This window comes from Macaca fascicularis, chromosome 11 (assembly GCF_037993035.2).
Source record: "Macaca fascicularis isolate 582-1 chromosome 11, T2T-MFA8v1.1".
In the NCBI taxonomy this organism is placed as follows: Eukaryota; Metazoa; Chordata; class Mammalia; order Primates; family Cercopithecidae; genus Macaca; species Macaca fascicularis.
Window position 1 is genome coordinate 29,736,492 of NC_088385.1, and position 24,962 is coordinate 29,761,453.

Genomic DNA, 24,962 nt, shown 5'->3' on the forward strand with positions numbered 1-24,962 from the left:
AGTGAGCCGAGATCATGCCACTGTACTCCAGCCTGGGTGACAAGAGTGAGACTCTCTCAAAAAAAAAAAAAAAAATATATATATATATATATATATACACACACACACACATATATACATACACACAAACTTATATCTGCCTAGGTCTCTTGCATTGTATCCCTCAAGGATCTTGAGTGGAAGATTGTCTAGAATGGAAGACTGAGTGGTGACAAAGAGTCTTTGCTTGGCTAAATTTCAGTCAGTCTCCTGAACCCCCTCCTAGGCCCATCTGAGCACATCTTTGTAAAATCCAGCTTCAGCAAGAACTCTGATAAGCCAGCTTAGCAAGAATCCCCTATGCTTGATATCAAATCACCCTCAATATCTAATCGAGTTCTTCACCCTCCACCATCCATCCCCCAGGTGATGTCTGACCACCGTGGTCTGTCTTCAGTAAGAATCCCCTTAGGTCAGTGCAGACAGAATGCCCCCTTGCCCCTCATGTTTCCCCTTAGAAATTTTCTATCCACTGACTCCCACCCTGCTCCGTGGCTACAAATTCCCACTAGCCCATGTTGTACTCAGGAGTTGAGCCCAATCTTTCTTCCCCACTGCAAAATTCCATCACGGTGGTCCCCGTGCCTATCGTAATACTACCCCCTACCTTGAATAAAATCTTCCTCACTGTGCTTTAACTAGTGTCACTGATTTTTTTTTTTTTTTTCTTTAACAGTGGGGTATGGCTCTAGCAGAGGGAGAGAACCATAATCTCTGGCTTGAACACAACTAATAGACTTTCTTCTTCAGAGCAAAGCTCCTTGAAAGAGCTACTTGAACTTTCTCCAATTTCTGTGCTCCTAGCTCCCATTTGTTCTTGAACATGCTCCTGTCAGGCTCCCACCCCACCTCTCCACTGCAACAGCTCTCACTGGTACCAATGGCCTCCATGTTGCTAAATCCACGGGTCATTTTCAGCCTCTTTCTTAGCTGACCTATCAGCAGCATTCGCAAAGTTGATTGCTCTCTCTTCCGTGCAATACCATCTCCCCTTGGCTTCAACAAACATCACTTTCCTTTTACCAATCTGGCTCAGCCCATTGGTAGGATCTTCAATTTCCTGAGCTCTAAACACTGGAGTACCCAGGGCTCAGTCCTCAGACCCCTCCGTTTTCTCTAAGTCACACTGAGTGTGCCTGCCTCTCTTGCCTCCCCTTCCACCTCTGCCACCCCTTTATAGATAACACCATCTAGCATGAGGCTTTAAATGCCATATATTCAGTCTGAAGACTTCCAAGATGCTCTCCAGCTAAGACTTTCCTCTGAATTTCAGGCTTTTATATATATAATCAACCATCAGTTAAACATCTGCACATAAACGTTCAATAGGGTTCTCAAACTGAACTTGTCCAAAACTGAACTCTCAATGTATCCTCCCAACCTTCTCCTCCAACAGTCCTTCCCACCTCAGTGAATGGTTGCTCTCTCTCTCCAGTTGCTCAGGCCAAAACCTACAAAGTCCTTTACACCTATTTCTCTCAAACCCCTCATCCAATCCATCAGTACACTGTACTCCAAACATATCCAGCCACTCATGAGCCAAATCTGGGACAATTTGAACATGAAAATAAATGACAGTAAAGGATTTCATCCAGAGAATAAAATAGGAATCTACAGGTCCAGGCTTAAAATAAATACATGGATAAATAAATGGGAGGGGAGGGAAAACTCTTCCTTAGAGTAGAATGGCAACAAATAAACATAGAAGGAGTGATACATTAGAAAAACACCATTTGGCAACCACCTAGTAATAAATGTTCCAGGCAAAGATCACTGGATGCCAAAACTAGGAAGTGAGAGTTTGAGAATGGGATATTTACTGACACTCAAAGTATTTTCCCTAAAGACACTTTAAAAAAGGAACAATTGGCCAGGCACAGTGGCTCTTGCCTGTAATCCCAGCACTTTGGGAGGCCGAGACGGGTGGATCACGAGGTCAGGAGATCGAGACCATCCTGGCTATCATGGTGAAACCCTGTCTCTACTAAAAATACAAAAAAATTAGCTGGGTGTAGTGGCAGGCGCCTGTAGTCCCAGCTACTCGGCAGGCTGAGGCAGGAGAATGGCATGAACCCAGGAGGCGGAGCTTGCAGTGAGCCGAGATCACGCCACTGCACTCCAGCCTGGGCCACAGAGCCAGACTCTGTTTCAAAAAAAAAAAAGGAACAGTTACTTCAGTAGCGAAACTTGGCAAGACACCACTAACCAAGTTATGAAGGGTGTCACCACCAGTAAAAAGACAAATAAATAAAGAGACAAGTGTCTCCTGCGAAGGACACATCACTTCCTTTGTATTCCTGCCAAAAAAGCATAATCAAAATTTAATTATGAGGAAATATCAAACTAACCCAAATTGAGGACACTCTAAAAAAATATAAATATTCTGTACTTCTCAAAAAGGTCAGGATCTTAAAAGATTAAAATTAAAAAAAAAAAAAAAAAAAAAAAAAAAGACTTGTTCCAGATTATAGGACTCTAAAGAGATACATCAGTTAAATGCAATGTGGGATCCTAAACTGAACTCTGGTGAGAGGAAAAAATAAATTTTGTTGATGGGGAGACAGGGTTTCGCTGTTGCCCAGGCTGGAGTATAGGAGCACAATCATGGCTCACTGCAGCCTCGACCTTCCTGGGCTCAGGTGATCTTCCCACCTTAGACTCCCAAGTAGCTGGAACCATAGGCAGTGCCACCACACCCAGCTAATTTTTGTATTTTTTGTAGAGACAGAGTTTCGCCATGTTGCCCAGGCTGGTCTTGAACACCAGAGCTCAAGCAATGTGCCCACCTTGACCTCCCAATGTGCTGGGCTTACAGGCGTGAACCACTGCACCCAGACAAAAAAAATTTTTTTTTGCTTAAAAAGGACACTATTGGAACAACTAGCAAATGTGGTAACATGTGAATTAAATCACAACCGTATCAATGTTAACTTTGTAATTTTGATAATTTTACTATGGGTATGTAAGGATATAAATACAGAAGTATTTAAGGGCAAAAAAGTCTTCATGTCTGCAGCTTATTCTCAAATGGTTCAGAGAAGAAAAGAGTAGTGTGTGTGTTTGTGTGTGTATACATATCTATACATACACAGTAGGCCCCTGAACAACATGGGTCCACTTACAGATGTTTTTTCAGTAAAAGTCACACTGAGTGTGCCTGCCTCTCCTGCCTCCCCTTCCACCTCTGCCACCCCGAGACAGCAACACCAACCCCTCCTCTTCCTCCTCCTCTTCCTATTCAATGTGAAGAGGATGAAGATGAAGGCCTTTATGATGATCCATTCTCACTTAATGAATCATAAATATACTTTCTCTTCCTTACGATTTCCTTAATAACATTTACTTTTCTCTAGCTCATTTTATTGTAAGACTATAGTCTATGACAAATATAACATACAAAATATGTGTTAATCAAGTATTTACATGATCAGTAAGGCTTCTCTGGTCAACACTAAGCTAATAGTAGTTAAGTTTTGGGGAAGTCAAAAGTTATACACGGGCCAGGTCTGGTGGCTTATGCCTGTAATCCCAGTACTTTGGGAGGCTAAGGCGGGTGGATCACTTGAGGCCAGGAGTTTGAGACCAGCCTGGCCAACATGGCGAAACCTCGACTCTACTAACCAGGCATGGTGGTGTGTGCCTGTTAATCCCAGCTACTCGGGAGGTTGAGGCAGGAGAATCATTTGAACCTGAGAGGCAGAGGTTGCAGTGGGCCGAGATCACGTCACTGCACTCCAGACAGGAATGAAACCCTGTCTCAGAAAAAAAAGAAAAGAGTTATACACAGATTTTCCACTGCACAGGAGTCACCCCCACAAACCCTACACTGTTCAAAGGTTAATTGTATATAGAAAGAAAGAGAGAAGAAGAGAGAATGAAAAGCAAATCGCCTAATACATTAAGCTTTGAGGAATGTGGATGAAGATTATACAGAAATTCTTCATACTATTTTTGCATATTTTCTGAGAAACTATTTCAAGATAAACTGCTAAATACACACACACACACACACACACACACACACACACATGCACCTCACAACACCTTCACTGCCCCCACTCTACCTAACCCACTGTTCTCTCTCCCCTGGATTACTTCAGTGGCCTCCTAACCAATCTGCATGTCTGCTCTTGCTTCCGTCTTTTCTCAAAAAGCAGCCAGTGATCCCGTTAAAATATGTCAGATCATGGCACCATTTGCTCAAAACCTTCCAATGCCTTTCCCTTTCGTTCAGAATAGAAGCTAGAGCCCATACTACAATCTACAAGGCCACACGCGAGCTGCCTGCCCCCGCACCTCTCGCCTCACCTCTACTCCCCTTGCCCTCCTCGTTCTCCTGCAACCCCTGTCCTCACTAGAGCTCTTCACACCCTCAGGCAGGCTCCCAGGTGCAGGCCCTCATCCTGGCTGCTCCCTCTGCCTGGTACACGCCACACCCAGGTACATGCGTGGCACAGCAAGGACTGCCCTGGCCATTCTATCTATCTCGAATTTTCCTCTTACTGGCACATGTTCTCTCCCTTTCCTACTTTATCTTCTTAGCACTCACCAGTTTCTCATGTATTACATATTTTATAAATTTATCTTGTCTGTCTCATCTCCCTCACTATAATATAAGCTCCAGGAGAACAAGTATTTTTGCTGTTTTGTTTACTGCTATGTCCTAGTGCCTAGAACAGAGAGCGGAATAATGTAGGGGCTCAAAAGGTTATGTGTTAAATGAATGAATGAGAACTAGACAAAAGCATTATCTGCAAGGCCAAAGGAGAATTTGTAAAAGTTTAAATCCATATACTCACCTAGGGAAGCACAACTACCCTCTCCTGCCTCAAAGCTGCAAGCATATGTGTGAGCAGGAACGTAGGCAGCAGATGTATTTAGAAACGGGTCCCAAACAATGACATTGTATATGACACCTTGTCCCGGGAGGGAGGAGAAGGAAACGCTTGTCTTATCATTAGCTGTTAGGGTAACCACCTGCAGCCAAAAATAACACATGATTAGTGTTTAGGGGATTTTTTTTAAGCTATTCTGTGATAATCCCACCTACGTGTAATATTAAATGGTATATTTATAAATTATAATTCTTGTTTAAAATATTCACCAACCCATTTAATATGGTCAAAAGGCCATCTTACATGGTTTGTATGTGCTAATGTAAGCAAGCTCTTACACAAAATGCTTCCAAAGATTTTTTTTTAATAGTTTAAGGAAAATGAGATACAAATAATGTATAAATGCTAGTTAGGACAACGTAAAAAGGTTTTTTTCTCCTCTGCTAGACTATAAACAAGGATGGGAACTGTATTTCTCTTGTGCACTGCTCTTTCCTCAGTGTACAGCCCAATGCCTAACACAGAGGATGTGTTCAATATTAGCCACAGACTAATGTAGACAGTCTGTTAACATCTCACAGACAGTACCCACTTATTTTTGTCTAACAGTCTCTGAAACAAGAAAATATTACATAAGGTTTTGCTATGTAGTAGTAGTTCTTAACTTCAGAAATTCCACTGTAAACTATAAAATAGAAGAAACAAATGCTTTATAGAACAATAATACCTATGTTCCTACTAATTGGAGAAAAATAAATATTAGGGTTTCAGGAGTAAATAATTACAAGCCCTACTACATCAGAGTACCACTGTTTAAAAATACTGCTTAGCCTTCAATAACTTGTTTCCTGGGCAAAGGTCTGATCAAGTTCAACAGACTGTTAATATTACTCCCAAGTTATCATGAGAAATTTAAACCACACAGAAAAGTTGAATGAATAACACAATAAATAGACTATATACTGCCTACTATCAACAATTGTTAGTATTTTACCATATTTGCTTCTCTATCACTCCTTTCTCCCCATCTCTGTTTTTTTCCTGCTGAAAGTAAGTTACAGATATCATGACACTTCACTGTGCATGTCCTACCACAGTGTTTCTCAAATTTAATGTGCTTGTGAATCGCAGAGGGGCAGTCTTGTTAAAAAGCAGATCTAGACATCATCTTAGATGATGCCAATGCTATGCAACCACCTACCACACTCTGAGTAACAAGGTACTCAGTACAGATATAAGTCTAAGTACAGACTGACAAGGGGGTTACAACAGGATAAACCCATCGTAAAGTCAAAATGCATTTAATATACCTCACCCACCAAACATCACAGTTTTACCCTAGCCTACCTTGAATGTGCTCAGAACACTTACATCAGACTCAGTTGAACAAAATTATCTAACATAAAGGCTATTTTTAAATTATTATTATTATTATTTGAGATGGAGTCTCACTCTGTTGCCCAGGCTGGAGTGCAGTGGCGCAGTCTTGGCTAACTGCAAGCTCTGCCTCCCAGGTTCACGCCATTCTCCTGCCTCAGCCTCCCGAGTAGCTGGGACTACAGGCAGCCCCCACCACCACCACGCCCAGCTAATTTTTTGTATTTTTAGTAGAAACAGGTTTTCACCATGTTAGCCAGGATGGTCTCCAACTCCTGACCTCGTCCTCCTGCCTTGGCCTCCCAAAGCGCTGGGATTATAGGCGTGAGCCACTGCGCCCAGCCCACAAAGGCTATTTTATAATAAAGTGTTTAATTGCTCATGTAATTTATTGAATACAGTACACTGTAGAATGTTAGCTGTTTACCAATGTGGTTAAGCAGGAGCTATGGCTCACAGCCACTGCTCAGTGTTGCAAAAGTATCATATTGCTAGCCTAGGAAATGATCAAAACTCAAATCAAAAGATCGTAAGTCAAGCCATCATAAGTCAGGGACCATCTGTACAAGAATATTCTCCTATATAAACACAATACCTTAGCTCACCTAAGAAAATGAGTAATTTCTTATTAGCTAATACATGATCCAGATTTTCCCTAATGTCTTTTCCTTTTTTTTTTTTTTTCTTTTTTTGTGAGACAGGGTCTCACTCTGTCACCCAGGCTAGAGTGCAGTGGCGTGATCTCAGCAAACTGCAACTTCTCCCAGGCTCAAGTGATCCTCCAACCTCAGTCTCCTCAACATCTGGGACTACAAGCACGCACCACCACGCTCGGGACTTTTTGGGTTTTTTTCGTGGCTATGAGGTTTTGCCACGTTGCCCAGGCTGGTCTCGAACTCCTGAGCTCAAGCGATCTGCCCGCCTCAGCCTCCCAAAGTGCTGGGATTACAGGTGTGTGTCACTGTTCCTGACCCCTAACATCTTTTCTAGCTTTTCTCCTTCTTACCCAAGATCAAACCAAGTTCCATGCATGCTGTTTATGGCCAATCTCAGTAATCTAGAGCAGTCTGTCTCACCTTTCTCTCTCAGCCACCCAATGACTGCAGAAGAGATGAAGTCAGTATTCTCACAAAGTATTCCACAATCTTGTGTCTAACTTATTCTTCTATCCCCCATACTTCCTGTAGATAGGGAATCCAATGGACTAAATTCAGGTTAGACATTTTGTGCTAGACTATACCACAGGCCATGGTGATAATGTCAGACTGCACTACATGAGCTCATAGTACAGGCTGACCCATTTTCAGTGAAACTAGCTTTGCCCACCTGGAAGAGGTGGAGACTATCAGGTCACTCCATTTTGAAGCGGTTCTCCTTTTACAATGAGAATTAATCGAAGGATGCTACTTAGACACCCTAGAAATATCCTGTCCCCTAAAAACCTTCACCTGCTGATCCTTGCTGGATTTATTTCATGGAGGGTCACAAAATGGTGATCATCTAATTCTCTATTATTCCTTCTACATATATTAGCTGGCGCTCTTCTGCAAAGAGCTTTCTCTCACCACCTGGGGAAGAATTAGTTCCTCCTTTAAAAAGGCAGGATAAATTCCTTTATTAATTTTTGGAGTCATTTGGTGTAAGAGTTTCCTCCAGTGGTGGCAACTGAGGAAGATTTCATTTGTATTTATTCAAGGCTGACAACCACAATCTTTTTCTTTTCTTGATTCTTGAATTGCCCCAAATTTGGTAGTGTAAGCCCTTCAAACAGGCTCCTGAATCTCTGACACACCCTCATTAGTCTTTGAGGGTTTCCCCACATTCTGGAACAAAATATTCTTTTAACTAAAAGTTAAAAAGTAACCTAAAAGGAGCCTATTAAACAAGTTCTTATATTCTTCATAAAAATAATAGTATGTCATATCTAATAAAGCAACTAATAAACCTTACTAACAGAGCTTCTTATTTTGTGAATAAGCACAATGACGCTGTCTAGAAAAACTCCACCCGTCAACCATTAGACTGAAGGATGACCTCATATGTTACATTGCAGTTAGGCACTTTTCAAGACATAAAGATAAAATCCTGCCCTCCACAAAAATGATCTATTGCAGTGAGTGAGTCTCAAAATCTAATATGCATAAGAATCACCTGAGAGATATTTTTTTTCTTTCTTTTTTTGAGATGGAGTTTCACTCTTGTCGCCCAGGCTGGAGTGCAACAGCATGATCTGGGCTCACTGCAACCTCCACCTCCTGGATTCAAATGATTCTCCCGCCTCTGCCTCCCGAGTAGCTGGTATTACAGGCATCTACCAACACGCCTGGCTAATTTTTGTCTTTTTAGTAGAGAAAGGGTTTTACTATGGTAGACAGGCTGGTCTTGAACTCCTGACCTCAGGTGATCCACCCACCTCGGCCTCCCAAAGTGCTGGGATTACAGGCGTGAGCCACTGCACCCAGCCAGAATCACTGGAGGGATCTTATAAAATGCAAATTCTGATTCAGTAGTTCCAGGGTGGAGCTTAAGAATTACAATTCTCACAAACTCTCTGGTGATGCCAATGCCACTGGTCCATGGATTCAAAAGCTCAGAGAAGAATTTTGCTCCAAGTTAGAGACTTTGAGTTTGGGATCAAATATGAATGCCAATGTATGTATCCTTAAGCAGTTTCTCATTTTTTTTTCTCAAAACAATGTAATCTTCATACTTGCCAAAAATGTTTACCCAGTAGTCACGGGAGTACATAGAAAATTACCACCTCCTTCCATTCACATTTCAGATTACCAAGTCATAGATGTGGCTGCAACTAAAACTTAACATAACATGCATCTCCTCAAAGGCCAACATCATTTTGAGGTATCACCAGCAAAGACTCCCAAGATGATAACAAAATAAAAGAGAATAAAGTGAGTGTTCCCAGTAAAGGAGAAAAGAGTAAAGAAATAAGATCCTGGTAGCTTCTCCCTGTCTCAACTCTGACACAGGTGTCACAATCCAGCCACACAAATCATGGGACTCAGATTTACCTTGAGAGCATTGGCCTTCACCTGGGGCACGCTGACCATCCTCTGCAGATGCTTCAGCAACATCTCCTCAGTGAGGTCATTCTCAGGCAGAAAATACTGATAGACATCATACTGCAACCTCCACCGGGAGTCCTGGTCCATCCCAGCATCACATGGCGGGGGATCTACACCTCTAAAGTCAACCAACAAAATGAAACATCAATCTCTTGTGGTGCAAGTCCCATCTATAAAAAGGAACCAAGAGCCCTAATTTCAAACACTTGCAACAATAATTACAATTTAACAGTTCACTTTTTGCAGTGGCAACAATTGGTATTCTGAAGAAAAGTAACGCACTGTTATGGACTGAATGTTTGTGTCTCCCCAAAATTAATATGCTGAGATCCTCACTCCCAATGTGATGATATTAGGATGTAATTAGGTCATGAAGGTGAAGCCCTAATGAATAGAATTACTGCCCCCATAAAGGAGATCCCAGAGAGCCCTCTAGCCTTCTTTCTGTCATGTGTGGACACAATGACAACCCAGCAGTCTGTCACCTGGACGAGAACCTTCACCAGAACTCAACTGTGCTGGCATCCTGATCGTGGACTTCTACCCTCTACAACTGTGAGAAAGAAGTTTATAAGCCACCCAGTCTGTGCTACTTTGTTACAGCACCACAAACTAAGACTAACACCAACAGGCAAGGGTGATTACATCACTGGATTCTGGTAACAGTCAGGCCTAGAGTAATACTACAGCTTTGGGGAGACAAAAAAAATTAAAAAAAAAAAAAAAGCTGGGTACAGTGGCTTATGCCTGTAATCCCAGTACTTTGGGAGGCTGAGGCAGGAGGATTGCTTGAGCTAAGAAGTTCAAGACCAGCCAGGGCAACATAGAAAGACCTCATCTCTGATTTAAAAAAAAAAAAAAAAGAAAAGAATATACCAGATTTGTCATTTGTTAGCAAGTCGCTTAACCTCCATAACCCCTAGGGAACCTTTCTGTAAAATAACAGCAATTGCCCTTCTTCATAAAATTGTTAGGATTAAATGGCAAAGAACATAACAACGCTCAGCACCATGGACAATGCACAGGAAGCATTCAAGTGTTCTCAAATGTTAGCTATCATTACTATTAAAGCAGAAACTGAGGCACAGCTTTAATTAAAACAATGAATCTTTATAAAAATATAAGGATGTTTCAGGGCTACTGAGCGCTATCCATATTTAAAGTGCTTTATAAAAACCAGGATGTACTTTCAAGCTCATAATAGACTCACATCTGGCTCTTCAAATAAAAAGAGTTCACAAGAATGAAGTGGGAAAATATTAACTGTAAATGACAGCCCAAAGATTAATAATGAAGTTTAAATTACATCAATTACCCCCAAAAATTAAAGAACTCAATTTTACTACAGAGAACTAGGGACTTGAGAGAGCTGGTCAAATCTACACAACTGTCGTCATGTATGTTCTAAAAGCATTTCTCAGAGATGGGAGACAGACATACCTCGCGTAGCCTAGGTTTGCCGGGGCAAACTTGATAGTCGTTTCAAAGAAATTATACTCCAAGTAAATGTTGGGATCAATATCTAAATCAAACTCCAAATTACAGCCTCCAGGGATAGGATCTGGATAAGAAATAGGGAAGTTACCAAAAAAACAATTCTTACATATCCAAATCATACTCAGAAAAACAGAACTCTATTCTTAGAAGAACTTTCCAAATAGAAGTTAAATATAAATGTAGAGCTTCTAGTCTTATACTATTTCATGAACTGAGGTTAAAGCGGGTAGAGTTAACTGAGGTTCAGGGCCCTAGAGCAGGGCACAGCAAACATTTTCCGTAAAAGGCCTGATAGTATTTTAGGCTTTGTCAGTCTGATGGTCTCTGCAGTAACTACCCACTCCTGTCCTTGTGGCAAGAAAGCAGCCACAGGCAATACGTACAGGAAGAGGCATAGCTGTGTTTCAGTAAAACTTTAAAAGTATAAAAACAGGCAGCAGGCTGGATCTGGCTCATGGTCTGTAGTTTGCCAACCTCTGCTCTAGAGTTAAAAAGATTGGCTATTGGTTGACTACTTCTGGCCAGGTTTGGAATGCAGATACACAGTGTGTATGTAAGTTTCAGTATCATGTTGGAATCTTCCTTCAAATTCTATGCTCTTCTTTCATACTCTCCTTTTTCTGCACTTACGGATCTTTACCACACCACAAATGGTGCGTATGCCAGCTGAAGCTCCTCTGTTCATAATTTTTCTGTGTACACTGCCCTTGATGAGAGCCCTAATTAAGTCTATGGTTTCTTATCAGGTAATTAGCCTTTTGTTACAGCTAACATTTCCTATCTTCTACTCTAGTAATCTTCTGGATTCTACCTCCTTTCCTAATTAGTGCTCCCTCTCCTTCCCTTTACCCCCAAGCTTTAAGAGTAGTCTAAATGTATTCACCTCACCTTCACTCCTCCATCCCTGTTGTGCCACTAAAGTGACTCTCGTAAAGGGCCACCGCTGACTCCTACTTGCTCTAGCATATGGACACCTTCAGTTAGTTCTCTTGACCTCTCTCTGTAGAGTATAACTTACCACTTCCGTTTTTTTTGTTTGTTTGTTTGTTTTTTTTGAGATGGAGTCCCGCTCTGTCACCCAGGCTGGAGTGAAGTGGCGCAATCTCAGCTCACTGCAACCTCCACCCGCCGGGTTCAAGCAACTCTCCTGCCGCAGCCTCCTGAGTACCTGGGATTATAGGCACCCGCCACCACACCTGGCTAATTTTTGTATTTTTAGTAGAGATAGGGTTTCACCATGTTGGCCAGGCTAGTCTCAAACTCCTGACCTCAGGTAATCCACCAGCTTCAGCCTCCCAAAGTGCTGGGATTACAGGATTACAGGTGTGAGCCACCATGCCTGGCCTGCTCCCTTTTAAAGGCAGAACCTCCAGGCTCTCTTCCTACCTACTTGACTACTACACAGTCTTGTGCTTACTCCTCAGCAGTTACTATCTGCTAGAAAGAGTAGCTGACACACAGTAGGCACTATGAAAGTATTTGCTATGATTTTTGCCCTAAATATCCAAGTACATGCCTGGATAATCTCATTCACTGCCACAGCTTTTAATAACAGCTATTTAGTTGGGAATCTAATCTCATCCCTCCACTCCAGGCCGTCATTTAAATTATCTACTGTGCATTTCCATCCAAATGTCCTACAAGCATCTCAGATTGTGTCCCAAACTGAAGTCATCATCTACTCCATCCCACCTCCCAAAACATTTGGCACCACCATAACCCTGTTCCCACACCTATTTTGTATCACTATTTCCCTGCTGCCCAAATAGGAAACCTATGCTTCCCTCTTATAATCCGTGACCACCAGTCACTGTGTTTATCAATTCCACCTTCTGGATATCTCAAATCTAGCTCCTCTTCTCCATCCTGCCTCTCATGGCCTCTGTTCAGATCCTCATTTCTCATTTTGTGCTGAGTCCTGACTCTGCTGTGCCCTCTCCTATCCATCCCCACACTGCTTCTAGCATTGGTTTTCTAAGAGATGAAATGGACCACACCATTCCTCTGCTTAAAAACTCTATGCCACCTTAGAACCTACCTCGAAATAAACTACAAACCTCAAATTGTACGCAAGGCCCTCCACACTCCAGCGGCAGCCACACCCACAACGCGCCATTCTCCAAATCATTCTTCTTCATGACGTAGAGCTTACTGCTTCTGCTCAGAATAACTACACTGTTAGGACTATGTCTTGCCTTAACTATTACTGCTTCTCCAAGGGCTCCCTACATGTTTTCTGAATGAATAAATGTGTTCTCCTAGTTACTACCTGAGCTTTCAGTCATCATGCTAATTCTCTTACTGTAAAATATTTCTGATTATATACATTACACTTGCAACAAACAATCTTAATAGGATCATTTTCCCTAAAGTTTCATGAACACATTCCATATTCCAAAGAGAAGGAGGGAGGAGAAGACAGAAGGGTTACCTCTTTCTGAGTAGGAGAGTAGGATAGCCATATTCTGTACAGGCTCTATGCCTGAAGTCCCCAAGTACCAAGTGCATGTACTCTGCTCCGGTCTAAGGATGAAAACCAGTCCACTGGCAGTGCCTGTTTCCGAGGCATTGGAAAGGAGAGTCTGCAGTCAAGAAGAAACATCGTCATGAATAGGAAGTTAAGCAAAACATATAAATTACCGAGCTGATCCAGTGCGCATGTCCTATTCCAAATCTTCTCAAAATAGAAAAAAAAAACCTTCCTCAAATATCCAGGGAATTCTTTTCATCTCTATGTTCACATGCCCACACATATACATGGAAAAAGCATTCTTGAAAAATATATGATTGTCTTAGTTAAGGCTGCTATAACAAAGTACCACAGGTTAGGTGGTTATAAACAACAGAAATGTATTTTCACAATTCTAGACTCTGGTGGTTCAAGATAGGGATGCCAACACAGCTGGGTTCTGATGAGGGCCCTCTTATAGGCTGAAGACTCAGGATACAACAACCTCTTGTACCTGTTCTTGTTGAACCACATCACTTCCCAAAGACTCCACTTCCTAATACAACACACTGGGGATGAGGATTTCAACTGTGAATTTTGCGAAGACACAAACATTCTGTCTGTAAAAATAATCTTTGATCAGGAACAGCAGATGCACAGTGAAATTCCCAAGTGTTTCAATTAACTTGAATTAAGATTTACTATGTCAAATAATGTTTTGTCTTCGTGTCTAAGACCACTAAGACAAAAACATGAGACCTGGCCCCAAGGAGTTCAGTTTTTGAAGTACCTTTTAAATTGTGTTATAACTGTACATAAAGTATACTTTTTTTTTTTTTTGAGACGGAGTCTAGCTCTGTCACCCAAGCTAGAGTGCAGCGGCGCAATCTTGGCTCACTGCCAGCTCTGCCTCCCAGGTTCACGCCATTCTCCTGCCTCAGCCTCCCGAGTAGCTGGGACTACAGGCACCTGCCACCAGGCCCAGCTAATTTTTTGTATTTTTACCAGAGACAGGGTTTCACCGTGTTAGCCAGGATGGTCTTGATCTCCTGACCTCGTGATCTGCCCGCCTTGGCCTCCCAAAGTGCTGGGATTACAGGCATGAGCCACCGCATCTGGCCCATAAAGTATACTTTTAAGTGTTGATATACATAGACACCTGTGAAACCATTACCACAATCAAAATAGTAAATGTATGTATCACCCCAAGTTTCCTTGTGCCCCTTCCTAATCCTTCCTCACACACTTCCTCTCTACCATCCCCCACTCCCATCTGCTTGGAAAGCTTTTTGAATAATAAAATGCTAAGCTAAGAGGTAATAGATTCAAGAGGTTCTATCAAAGTTAAGGAAATGGGAAGGAAAAGGCAGCAGAGCAGTTTCAATTTGATAAGCATAAGAAAGAATGGCTCAAATATTAATTGATAAATGATCAAGTCAACAGTTTCAAAGAGCCAACTGCCCTCACGACCCAAAAAAACCAAAAGTACCACACTTTATCAGGAAGGGCACAGGAAACAGAAGCACTTCTCTTCACACAGACCACTCACTTCCTGAGCCATGTGCAGTTCTGGCCATCATATTCTAAGTAATATAACAGTGGGAACTAAAGGCAGTCCAAGAAATGAAATGATAATTAAGGACAACTAAGACCCTTTCTGCATAGGAATCAAGGCCCAAGATGCTGCCATCCAGATCTATTTTATCACTGGTGATGCTGGCATCTCTTCATCCAAGCTCTGCTTCCTCAGATGTAGAAACAGGTATCACTACCACTTTGTTGAGCTTTAATGAGAATTAACCATATGGAAACCAAACACAGGGGTTCCTAACTGGGGGCCTGAGGGTTTCTGAAGGGCCCCAAGAAATTATATATTTATATTTGAGTCCACAGACTTGAGCAGTCTACGGCTCCAGAAGCTTAAGAACCACTAGCCTAGCACATAGTAGGCATTCAACAAATATAAATCCTTATTTCCCCCATCCTCTCTCTTTTCCTTCAAATGTTGTCTTGCTGTAATGTCATTAGGAAGAAAATCATACTGTTTGTCAATTAAAAATTGCTTTAATAGATCTAGTTCAAAAAGAAGAAGAAAGAACTCATCTATGTGCCATTTTACTAAGTCTCCTATGTAAGAGCCTGAATAGGAAGCTGTCTTTTGAATTCAGTGCCATAAAAAACTTGCCTCCCCTGAGGAACTGGCATGCTCCTTCCTTTCTAAGGAAGTTATGAAATTGAACATGCTTTACCTTCTGCTCTAGCTGCAAAGAACTTGGGCAAATTCAACGTATGCGTGACATCGGTATCTCTTGTAATTAATACTATTTATTCCTTTCCTTTTTTCCTCAGCTGAACTCTTCCATTTCCAGTCTATTAACTACCCCCCCACACCCCCACAATACACACGCACACACATGCACAACCACATGCACACAATTTCCAAATCTCTATGGTAGGGGCAAGAAGGCAGGAATAAAAAAATACAATAGTAAGAAAGGTAGTGTGACCAATGCCTATACTATTATATATAGGCTGGGGTGCAGTGGTTCATGCCTGTAATCCCAGCACTTCGGGATGCCCAGGCAGGAGGATCACTTGAGGCCAGGAGTTCAAGACCAGCCTGGGCAACATAGCAAAACCCCATCTCTACAAAAAAAAAGGTTAAAAATTAGCCAAGTGTGGTGACACGTGCCGGTAGTTCCAGGATCACTTAAGGCCAGGAATTTGAGCCATGATCACACAACCACATTCCGGCCTGGGTGATGAAGCGAGATCCTATCTCTAAAAAAATAAAAATAAAAATTTTTAAAAATTACATACGAATTGGATTAAGACAGATTTGTTTACCAAATTCCAGAATATTATAAGATAAGCTTAGAACAAATAAAATGAAGTATAACTTCATACAAGGTGAAATGCATGTATTGGTCTAGGGCATCATAGAGACTAAATATAGATGTGTAAAAGATTACATAAATGGCAGATTCTTCATAGCTTAAGCTAGCTAACCCAGGGAATTTTAAAAACTTTCTAAAGCTGAGGTTGAGGTTAAGGGGTTTAGTGATTATATCTACAATAAAGTCCTTAACACTGCTGGAGGCACAGCACAGGGCTGGATGAACTGAGCACTATAATTTTTTTGTTGTTTGCATGACAGAGTCCAAAGAATAAAGTTGATATTATAGGGTTCTTGGTAAAGTTCAATACTATAGCTAAACAACAATGAAAATTCATTAAAACGTATATTCTCAGGTAAAAATTATTAAGGCCCCACTAAAGTAAGAAAATGAAAAGGTGGGAAATCACGAAAAAAACTTGCCTGCACAGTGGTGACATTTGGCACAGGGGGCCCTTCCCCCCAACTCAGGTCTCCATTACCCCTTTTTAGGTCAGAGACCGCCACACTCAAGAAAGGCCCGAGATACTCTCAATCACTAACTTGAAAACATCCTATTTTGATTTTTTAAAATTTAAGATATAAGGTCATAAACATAGAAGAGAGAGAGAGATACCAAATTCTAATGCTCATACTAAATACCAGAGCCCAAAATATAGAAATGATTTTTACTAAAATAATTATTTGTACTTACCGGAGAAAAGGAAACGGTTGTATTCTGATACTGCGAGTGTATTTGGAAAATAAGAAAAGTCACATTGCTTGAAATATCATGCAAAACAGCTTCCTCTGGAAAGGGCCTATTGAGCTCGAAGTATCTAAATTTCCCCACAGAAAATTCAATAAGACCTACAACGAGATAAACTTTTCATTACAACACTTGTACTCTCATATCAATTTGCAGAAATCACATTCATAAATGAATGTGGAATTTAATCCTCAGAAAAACTCTTTGAGGTAAATACGGTTATTGCTCCTATTTCCCTGCTAAAGACAATGTGGCTTAAAAAGTGATGCAGCCAACCCAGGGTCATCCAGCCAGTGAACGATAGAGCTCAGAACTAAAATGCAAGAGGTGTTTCAAAAGATATGCTGAAGACAGGCTCCTGGAGCCCAGAGAAACTTCCCCTCTGGCAGCAGCTGTAACAATCATCTTCGGAACAGAGTCCTTGAATTTGAAGATGACAATCCTGTGGGGCTACTAACAATCATGAATGTGCTGGGGTTAAAGTACTGTAACTGTCTAGTGAATTCTGAAGTCAGCATAGCCTGAAGAGACACAGGTGGCTGCAATTTAACACCAGCGTTTCCCAGCTGTGTGATTTTAGGCAAGTTCCTTAAATCCCCTTAAGCCTCAATTTCCTCATCTGTCTAACGGAGACTGCAAAGGAAGGTGCCATCAGTACTGACAAAAATGTCTGTTGAGGGCCCACATCAGGCACTGCACATACTATTGTGAACCACAGGCATCCTGGAAAAGAGAGCTTTTGTTTGCTTAAGGATCAAGCTCAGAGTCCATAAAAAAGATAGGTTAAACAAGGACAGTTTTTCAACACCTCTTCCAGGCCTGTCCCATCTGTCTACTTCCTCCATGGCCTGCATCTCACTGACTGTCCCCACTTCTCCATGGTGTGTTTCTGCCAGCTGCACACTAGCTCTGTCTTTTTTCGATCTAACTCTCAAATATTCCTTTAATTAGGTTGCTTTTACTCCTGTGTAGTCCTGGATTCCTACCTGACCCCCCATCCTACAGTCAGTATCTGTCTGCATGAAAAGCAGAAGAGATCCCAAGCTTCCCGTAAGCAGTCTTGCGGGGTTCAATTCTAAACAAATAAACAGAAGATTTAGATTAAATATAGATGAAAAGGAGTTGATGAAAAAAAGATTATAATTCACCCGAGTCCCACAGTGGAACTGTCATGTTTTATTTTAGAAGGAAATTAGAGTCAGTGGGTGGCAAAAGAAAACATTTCAGATACTAAATAACTTAATAACACATTCTTATATACCATGTCCCAAGAAGGTCAATTTTCAACACTTTGTTTTTTTAGTACAATAGCTCCACTGGATGATTTAAAACCAAACAGAACCAAAAAAAAAAAAAAAAAAATCAAGAATGAGTAGCCTGTGGAAGAAGAGCTATAAAGAAGACACAAATAGTGCTAAGACTAGAATAATGTTAACCTCCATATATTTTCCCTAAGTTCTGTGATGCTATATTACATTCATAACTTAATGTTTTTTTTAAAAAAAAATCATGATAGAACACAAGGTTACTTATGGTTACAACTTCATTTCTAAAACTCTAGAGAAAATTTTAGTAGTTTTAACAATGACAAATGAAGATAGTATATTTCCTATTTATGGAACCAGAAAGACATTTTACATCTTATATGGACCAAACTCCAGCTGGAACAGAGGTTAAAATATTAAGGAGTGGTCAACAGAATCTGGGTAGGGAAGTCTGAAAAAAATTGTGTGCGTGTGTTTTTTCTTTTTAAAGAGAAACAAGAAAAACATGTTTATATTTTCCAGGCCTTCCCATCATCATGATTATTTTATTAGAAAAGCAAATTATACATAAAACTACATGGATTTCAGTAAATTACACTAAAAATGTTTCACGTATTGCCCTTCAAGTTTGGTTCCATCCATCATGCATCCTCCAAGTCTTAAAAATTCCCACCCGTTTTGGCAGTGTCAGCCTGTTTTCCTAGAAATTAATAAGATTTCTATCCTTTCACAGTTCACAGCACTCAACTCACTCACTACCCTGCCTTTTCTAGTCTACATCTTCTGTTTTTCCCTTTTGTTCTCATTTTCCCTATTTGGCAAATATTTATAAGGTACTTGTAGAGTAGGCACTCTAGTTGTTGGGCACCATTATCAAAACTGATACAAACAAATTCATAAAGGTTATCCAAGACTTCTGTAATTATCACTTAAATTTGCCCTTTGATATATTTTAGAAAATGTTTTAATAATCCTTATGTCTATCTCCCATGACATGGGCCTTCCATCAGAACAGCATACAGAGCCTTTAAAAGCCCTGGAAGAGACTGAAGCCATCAACTAGAGAAGGCCTCATGGTAAACTTTTCTTAACCTTCCCTTAACCTATCACCCAGGATGAGGATGAATCACAACTCAAAAACACTTGGAGAAACAAAACTTTGGAAAGACAGTACGGAAACACAGAACCATGGAAACTAAAATACACTGTTAAACAACTGATCACTTGACAAAATAAGTAGGGGAATATTAAAAGCAGGTATCTCTGGGAGCATATTTTAACTGACTCTTTTTTTTATTTTTTATTTTTATTTTTTTTTGAGACAGTCTCACTCTGTCACTTAGGTGGAGTGCAGTGGGGCAATCTTAGCTCACTGAAATCTCCACCTCTCAGGTTCAAGCAATTCTCCTGCCTCAGCCTCCTGAGTACCTGGGATTACAGGCATGTGCCACCACGCCTGGCTAATTTTTGTATTTTTAGTAGAGACGGGGTTTTACTATGTTGGCCAGGCTAGTCTCGAACTCCTGACCTCAAGTGATCCGCCCATCTCAGCCTCCCAAAGTGGTAGTATTACAAGCATGAGCTACCCCTCCCAGCTGACTTTTCTTTTTTTCACACAAGTCCTTCTTTTTCTTTCTTTCTTTCTTTTTTTTTTTGTTGACACAGAGTCTGGGTCTGTCGCCAGGCTGGAGTGCAGTGGCATGATCTCAGCTCACTGCAACCTCCACCTCCCAGGTTCAAGAGATTCTCCTGCCTCAGCCTCCCAAGTAGCTGGGACTACAGGTGCCTACCACCACGTCCGGCTAATTTTTTGTATTTTTGGTAGACACTGGGTTTCACCATGTTGGCCATGCTGGTCTCAATCTCTTGACCTCGTGATCCACCCACCTCAGCCTCCCAAAGTGCTGGGATTCCAAGCATGAGCCACCGTGCCAGGCCAACTCTACATTTTAAATGTTTATAAAATAGGAACATACACTCTCTGTTAACATTCTGTCACTGTTTTGCTTTCCCTTAAAATGGTAATATTTTTCTAGAAAATATATAATCCTTATAAAAGGTGCAAAATAAACAGAAAGTCAACTCCTCCAGCAAGCACACTGTACAGAAATCATCACTGCTAACAGTTGGGATATATCTTTTAGGGCTTAGGCAGATATCAGCATGCATATTTCCACACAGATGGAAAAAGATATATGTATGTTTGATATTGCCCATTTAACAGGTCTAATGTATCTTTCCATAACAACACAGATAATTCTAGCTTTACCATTTTAAAAGCTACAGAGTATTCCATTCTGGGTATGTACCATAATCATTTACCCAATCTCCTATTAATGAACATCTAGGCTGTTACCATTACAGCATGAATAATAAATTAGTAAGAAATAAAATAGTTCTGATTTTGTGGAAGACTATTCCAGAAAGCATATGTGTCAGGCAATAAATCTATCTGAGAGAGTTTTTGCTTTGACAGTGTAACAGATGACCTTTGATCTTAAATGGTTAAACTGTACCTAAAAAGTCTTGTTTTAGTCTAAGAAATCCAGAAATAAAAACAAACAGACCATGAGAGAATACATAACGATTAGAACCAAAAATTAATCTGCAGTCTTTGCTTCTGAATTCTTCTTCAAGAAATATACCTACATTTCAGGAATAATTATAACTTTCAGCTGTTACTTCCTGGATTTCCCAAAAGCTATAGGAAAATGATGCCTCATCATCTTCCTTTCCTCAAATGCCTACAGTGGGAACCAGGCAGAAGCCAGATGATAAAAGGGAGGGACATTGTATACATTATATAAAACCTGGTCACTTGACAAAATAGGTAGAGGTGTTAAGAGGAAACATCTCTGGGAGTGTATTTTAAGTGATTTTTTTTTCTTTTCATTACACATTTCCTTATTTTTAAAATTTTCTATAGTGACCATAAGGTGTCCTCTTCATAAGAAATTATAATACAGTGATTATACGCTCTGGCTATACATTATTACAATCATCTGCAGTGGATTAAAAAAAAAAAACCAAAACACTGCTGCCTGGGACCCTCTCCAGATGAGTTAAATCAAAATCACTGGGGCTAAGGTCCAGGTATCAATTAAAAAACAAATATTCATTAAATACTATGCAGAGAAATACACAAAGTTTACACACCCATGAATTAAACAGCACCTAAACAGCATTCTAGCACCTTAGGGGTCCCCTTGTGGCCCCTCCCAATCACATCTTCTTTCCTCCCCCAGAGGGAAACAGGGTCCTAAGTTCAAACACTAGGAATTTAGTTGGGGGAATTCAATTGAATAGAATTTACACACAATTTTTGTGTGTTTGGCTTCTTTAAAATCAGCACTATGTTTGTGCAATTCATTCCAGCTGCTATAAGTAGCCATAACTCATTACCGTTCTTGTATACTTCATGAAATGAGCATGCCACAATGTATTTATCTGTTCTACTGTTAATAAACATCTGTATTTCTGGTTTAGAGTTATAAATAACTCTAAACATTTTCTGTGCATGTCTTTTGGTACATGCATATACACATTTCTGTTGGGTGGAATCTATGAGTAGAATTATCAGGTAATAGGATATTATCATCTTCAGCTTCAGTAGATACTGCCAGTCTTCCAACAATGTTTTGCCAATGTATACCTCATCAACTTACTGTAGGAAAGTATTCCAACTGCCCAACAGTCTCACCAACACTTGGTATCATTCATTTATCTGCTGGGTAGATAGTGGTATCTGACTGTGATTTTAATTTGCACTTCCCTAATTACTCATGGGTGTTAGGAACCCTTTGCTTTGCTTATTGGCTATTTGGATATCCTCTTTGTGAAAACAGTCTGTTCAAGTCTTTTACATATATTAAAAATGGAACTGTCTGCCCTTCTTCAATTTTAGGAGTTTTTAACACATCATAGATATGAGTATTTTGACAGATATGTTGCAAATATATTCTCCTACTCTTGTTGCTTGTCTTTTCACTCTCTTGTTACCTTTAGATTAAGAGTTTTCATTTTAGCAGACAATTTCTCAGATTTTTCCTTTATGATTAGTACTTTTTGTGTCATTTTAAAGAAATCTTTGCCAACATATACCAAGATCATGAAGATACAGTCCCATGTTAACTTCTAGAAGTTTGTTTTATCTTTCACATTTAGAGCTAAAAATCAGTCTGATATTGATTTTTATACATGGTGTAAGATAGAAGTCACAGTTCATTGTTTCATATGTTTATCTACTTGACAGCAACCTTCACTAAAAATACCACCCTGTAGGTACTGCATGTTCTCTCACTGATAAATGGGAGCTATGTAACGTGTACACAGGGGCCTACACTGTGGACTGATAGACACTGAAGACTGAGGAAGGTGGGAGGGGGCCGAAGATGAGAAATTACTTAATGAGTACAATGTACATAATTCCAGCCATGGATACACTAAAAGCCCTGACTTCACCACTACACAATATATCCTGTAACTACACTTGTGCTCCATAAGTTTATACAAATAAAATAATTTAAAAATACCACCATCTCCCTACTGCTTTGCAGTTCCACCTTTCACATAAGTCAAGTGAACGTATGTGTTTGCTTCTGGAGTCTCAATTGTATTCTACTGGCTTATTTGTCTAGCTATAGACACCAATCCTAACACAAATATTACAACTCTCTTAACTCCTGCTCCAAATTTGTTCTTCCTCCTCAAATTTATCTTGACTATTTCTGGTCCTTTTCATTTCCATATAAGCTTTAGAAAGCAGCCTGTCAATATCCACCAAAAAAAAAAAAAAACGCTGCTGGGATTTTGATTGGGATGGCCCTGACTATATACATTAATTTAGGGAGAAATAATATCTTTAAAATATCTTTATCTTTAGAATTTTGTAATCTATGAATCTGCGATACTCCTCTATTTCTTTAGTTTCTCAATTTAACTAAAGAATGTTGAGATGTATTATGTCATTTTCTCTGTAGAGCTCTTTACATATCCCATGATAATCATCCCAGAATACGTAATGTTTCTTGAGGCTATTTTAAATGTACTTTTTCTTTTCTTTAATTTTATTTGTTAACGTTATGTAGAGACGAGGTCTTGCTATGTTGATCAGACTGGTCTCAAACGCTCGGCCTCAAGAGATCCTCCCCCACTCAGTCTGCCAAAGTGCTGGGATTACAGACTGAACCACAGTACCTGGCCCTGTTTTTTCTTTTAAATTTCTATTTCTAGCTGTCTCTTCACCAATATACTTTTTATAAAAAGTTCTCCATGTAATTCTAATGCTTAGCCAGGTTTGAGAACTCCTAACACAGTGTTTGATAAACAAGCAAAGGATATATATGTATTTTTTTCCCAGTCTTAGTTATCTTTAACCTAACTTCTGTGTGAAAATACTTTGGGAGTGTAACCTTGGCAATCCGACATCCATTGCACAATTTTATCAGAAGATCGCTTTAACCAAACCAGTTGTGGTTTGATTCTTGGCTGTGCAGGATTTTGTCATTTTTGATGTTCCAACGTCTAACACAGTATAGTCACCTACTTGGCATATAGTAAATGTTTGTTAAATGATGGCTGAACTACATGACCTCAGGCAAGTAATGTATTTCCTCTGGGCTTCAGTTCCCTCAAAGTAAAATTGAGGTAACTGAGTGCCACCAATTGGCTGCTGAAAGTTTCAAACAAATGGGAAACAATTTTTTAAACTGCGCAAGGCTATACAATAAAGTATCATTTATTAACTTCCATTAGCTTTCCTGTGCTTCACAGGTTCATCTCCTTATTGAAAGAAAAGGATCTAGCCAAACTAAGTTTCATAAGTGAAGGAGAAATAAAATCCTTTACAGATAAGCAAATGCTTAGAGATTTTGTCACCACCCAGGCCTGCTCTACAAGACACCCTGAAGGAAGCACTAAACATGGAAAGGAACAACCAGTACCAGTCATTGCAAAAACATGCCAAAATGTAAAGACCATCAATGCTAGGAAGAAACCGCATCAACTAACAAGCAAAATAAACAGCTAATATCATAATGACAGGATCAAGTTCACATATAACAATATTAACCTTAAATGTAAATGGACTAAATGCTCCAATTAAAAGACACAGACTGGCAAATTGGATAAAGAGTCAAGACCCATCAGTTTGCTGTATTCAGGAGACCCATCTCACACACAGAGACATACATAGGCTCAAACTAAAGGGATGGAGGAAGATCTGCCAAGCAAATGGAGAACAAAAAAAAGCAGGGGTTGCAATACTAGTCTCTGATAAAACAGACTTTAAACCATCAAAGATCAAAAGAGACAAAGATGGCCATTACATAATGGTAAAGGGATCAATTCAACAGGAAGAGCGAACTATCCTAAATATATATACACCCAATACAGGAGCACCCAGATTCATAAAGCAAGTCCTTAGAGACTTACAAAGAGACTTAGACTCCCATACAATAATAATGGGAGACTTTAACACCCCACTGTCAACATTAGACAGATCAACGAGACAGAAAGTTAACAAGGATATCCAGGAATTTAACTCATCTCTGCACCAAGCGGACCTAATAGACATCTACAGAACTCTCCACCCCAAATCAACAGAATATACATTCTTCTCAGCACCACATCACACTTATTCCAAAATTGACAATATAATTGGAAGTAAAGCACTCCTCAGCAAATGTACAAGAACAGAAATTATAACAATCTCTCAGACCACAGTGCAATCAAACTAGAACTCAGGACTAAGAAACTCAATCAAAACCGCTCAA

The 24,962-nt window shown here is 40.1% G+C and overlaps 1 protein-coding gene across 3 annotated transcripts in view; it reads right to left on the reverse strand.

Moving 5' to 3' along the window:
* TM7SF3 (transmembrane 7 superfamily member 3) overlaps positions 1-24,962 on the reverse strand; it is a 44,704-nt gene that overhangs the window by 12,317 nt on the left and 7,425 nt on the right. Inside the window, exons 2-7 of one of the 3 annotated variants that reach the window (XM_074006453.1) lie at positions 16,871-17,025; positions 13,263-13,413; positions 10,775-10,895; positions 9,281-9,452; positions 4,839-5,016; positions 3,548-3,791 (exon numbers count right to left, since the gene is read on the reverse strand). In XM_074006453.1, coding sequence (XP_073862554.1) covers positions 3,598-3,791; positions 4,839-5,016; positions 9,281-9,452; positions 10,775-10,895; positions 13,263-13,413; positions 16,871-17,025 — 971 coding nt within the window. In that variant the 3' untranslated portion in view covers positions 3,548-3,597. Of the gene's footprint in view, positions 1-3,547; positions 3,792-4,838; positions 5,017-9,280; positions 9,453-10,774; positions 10,896-13,262; positions 13,414-16,870; positions 17,026-24,962 lie in introns of those variants that run through there. The other 2 variants (XM_005570430.5, XM_074006454.1) reach the window with 2 other exon arrangements.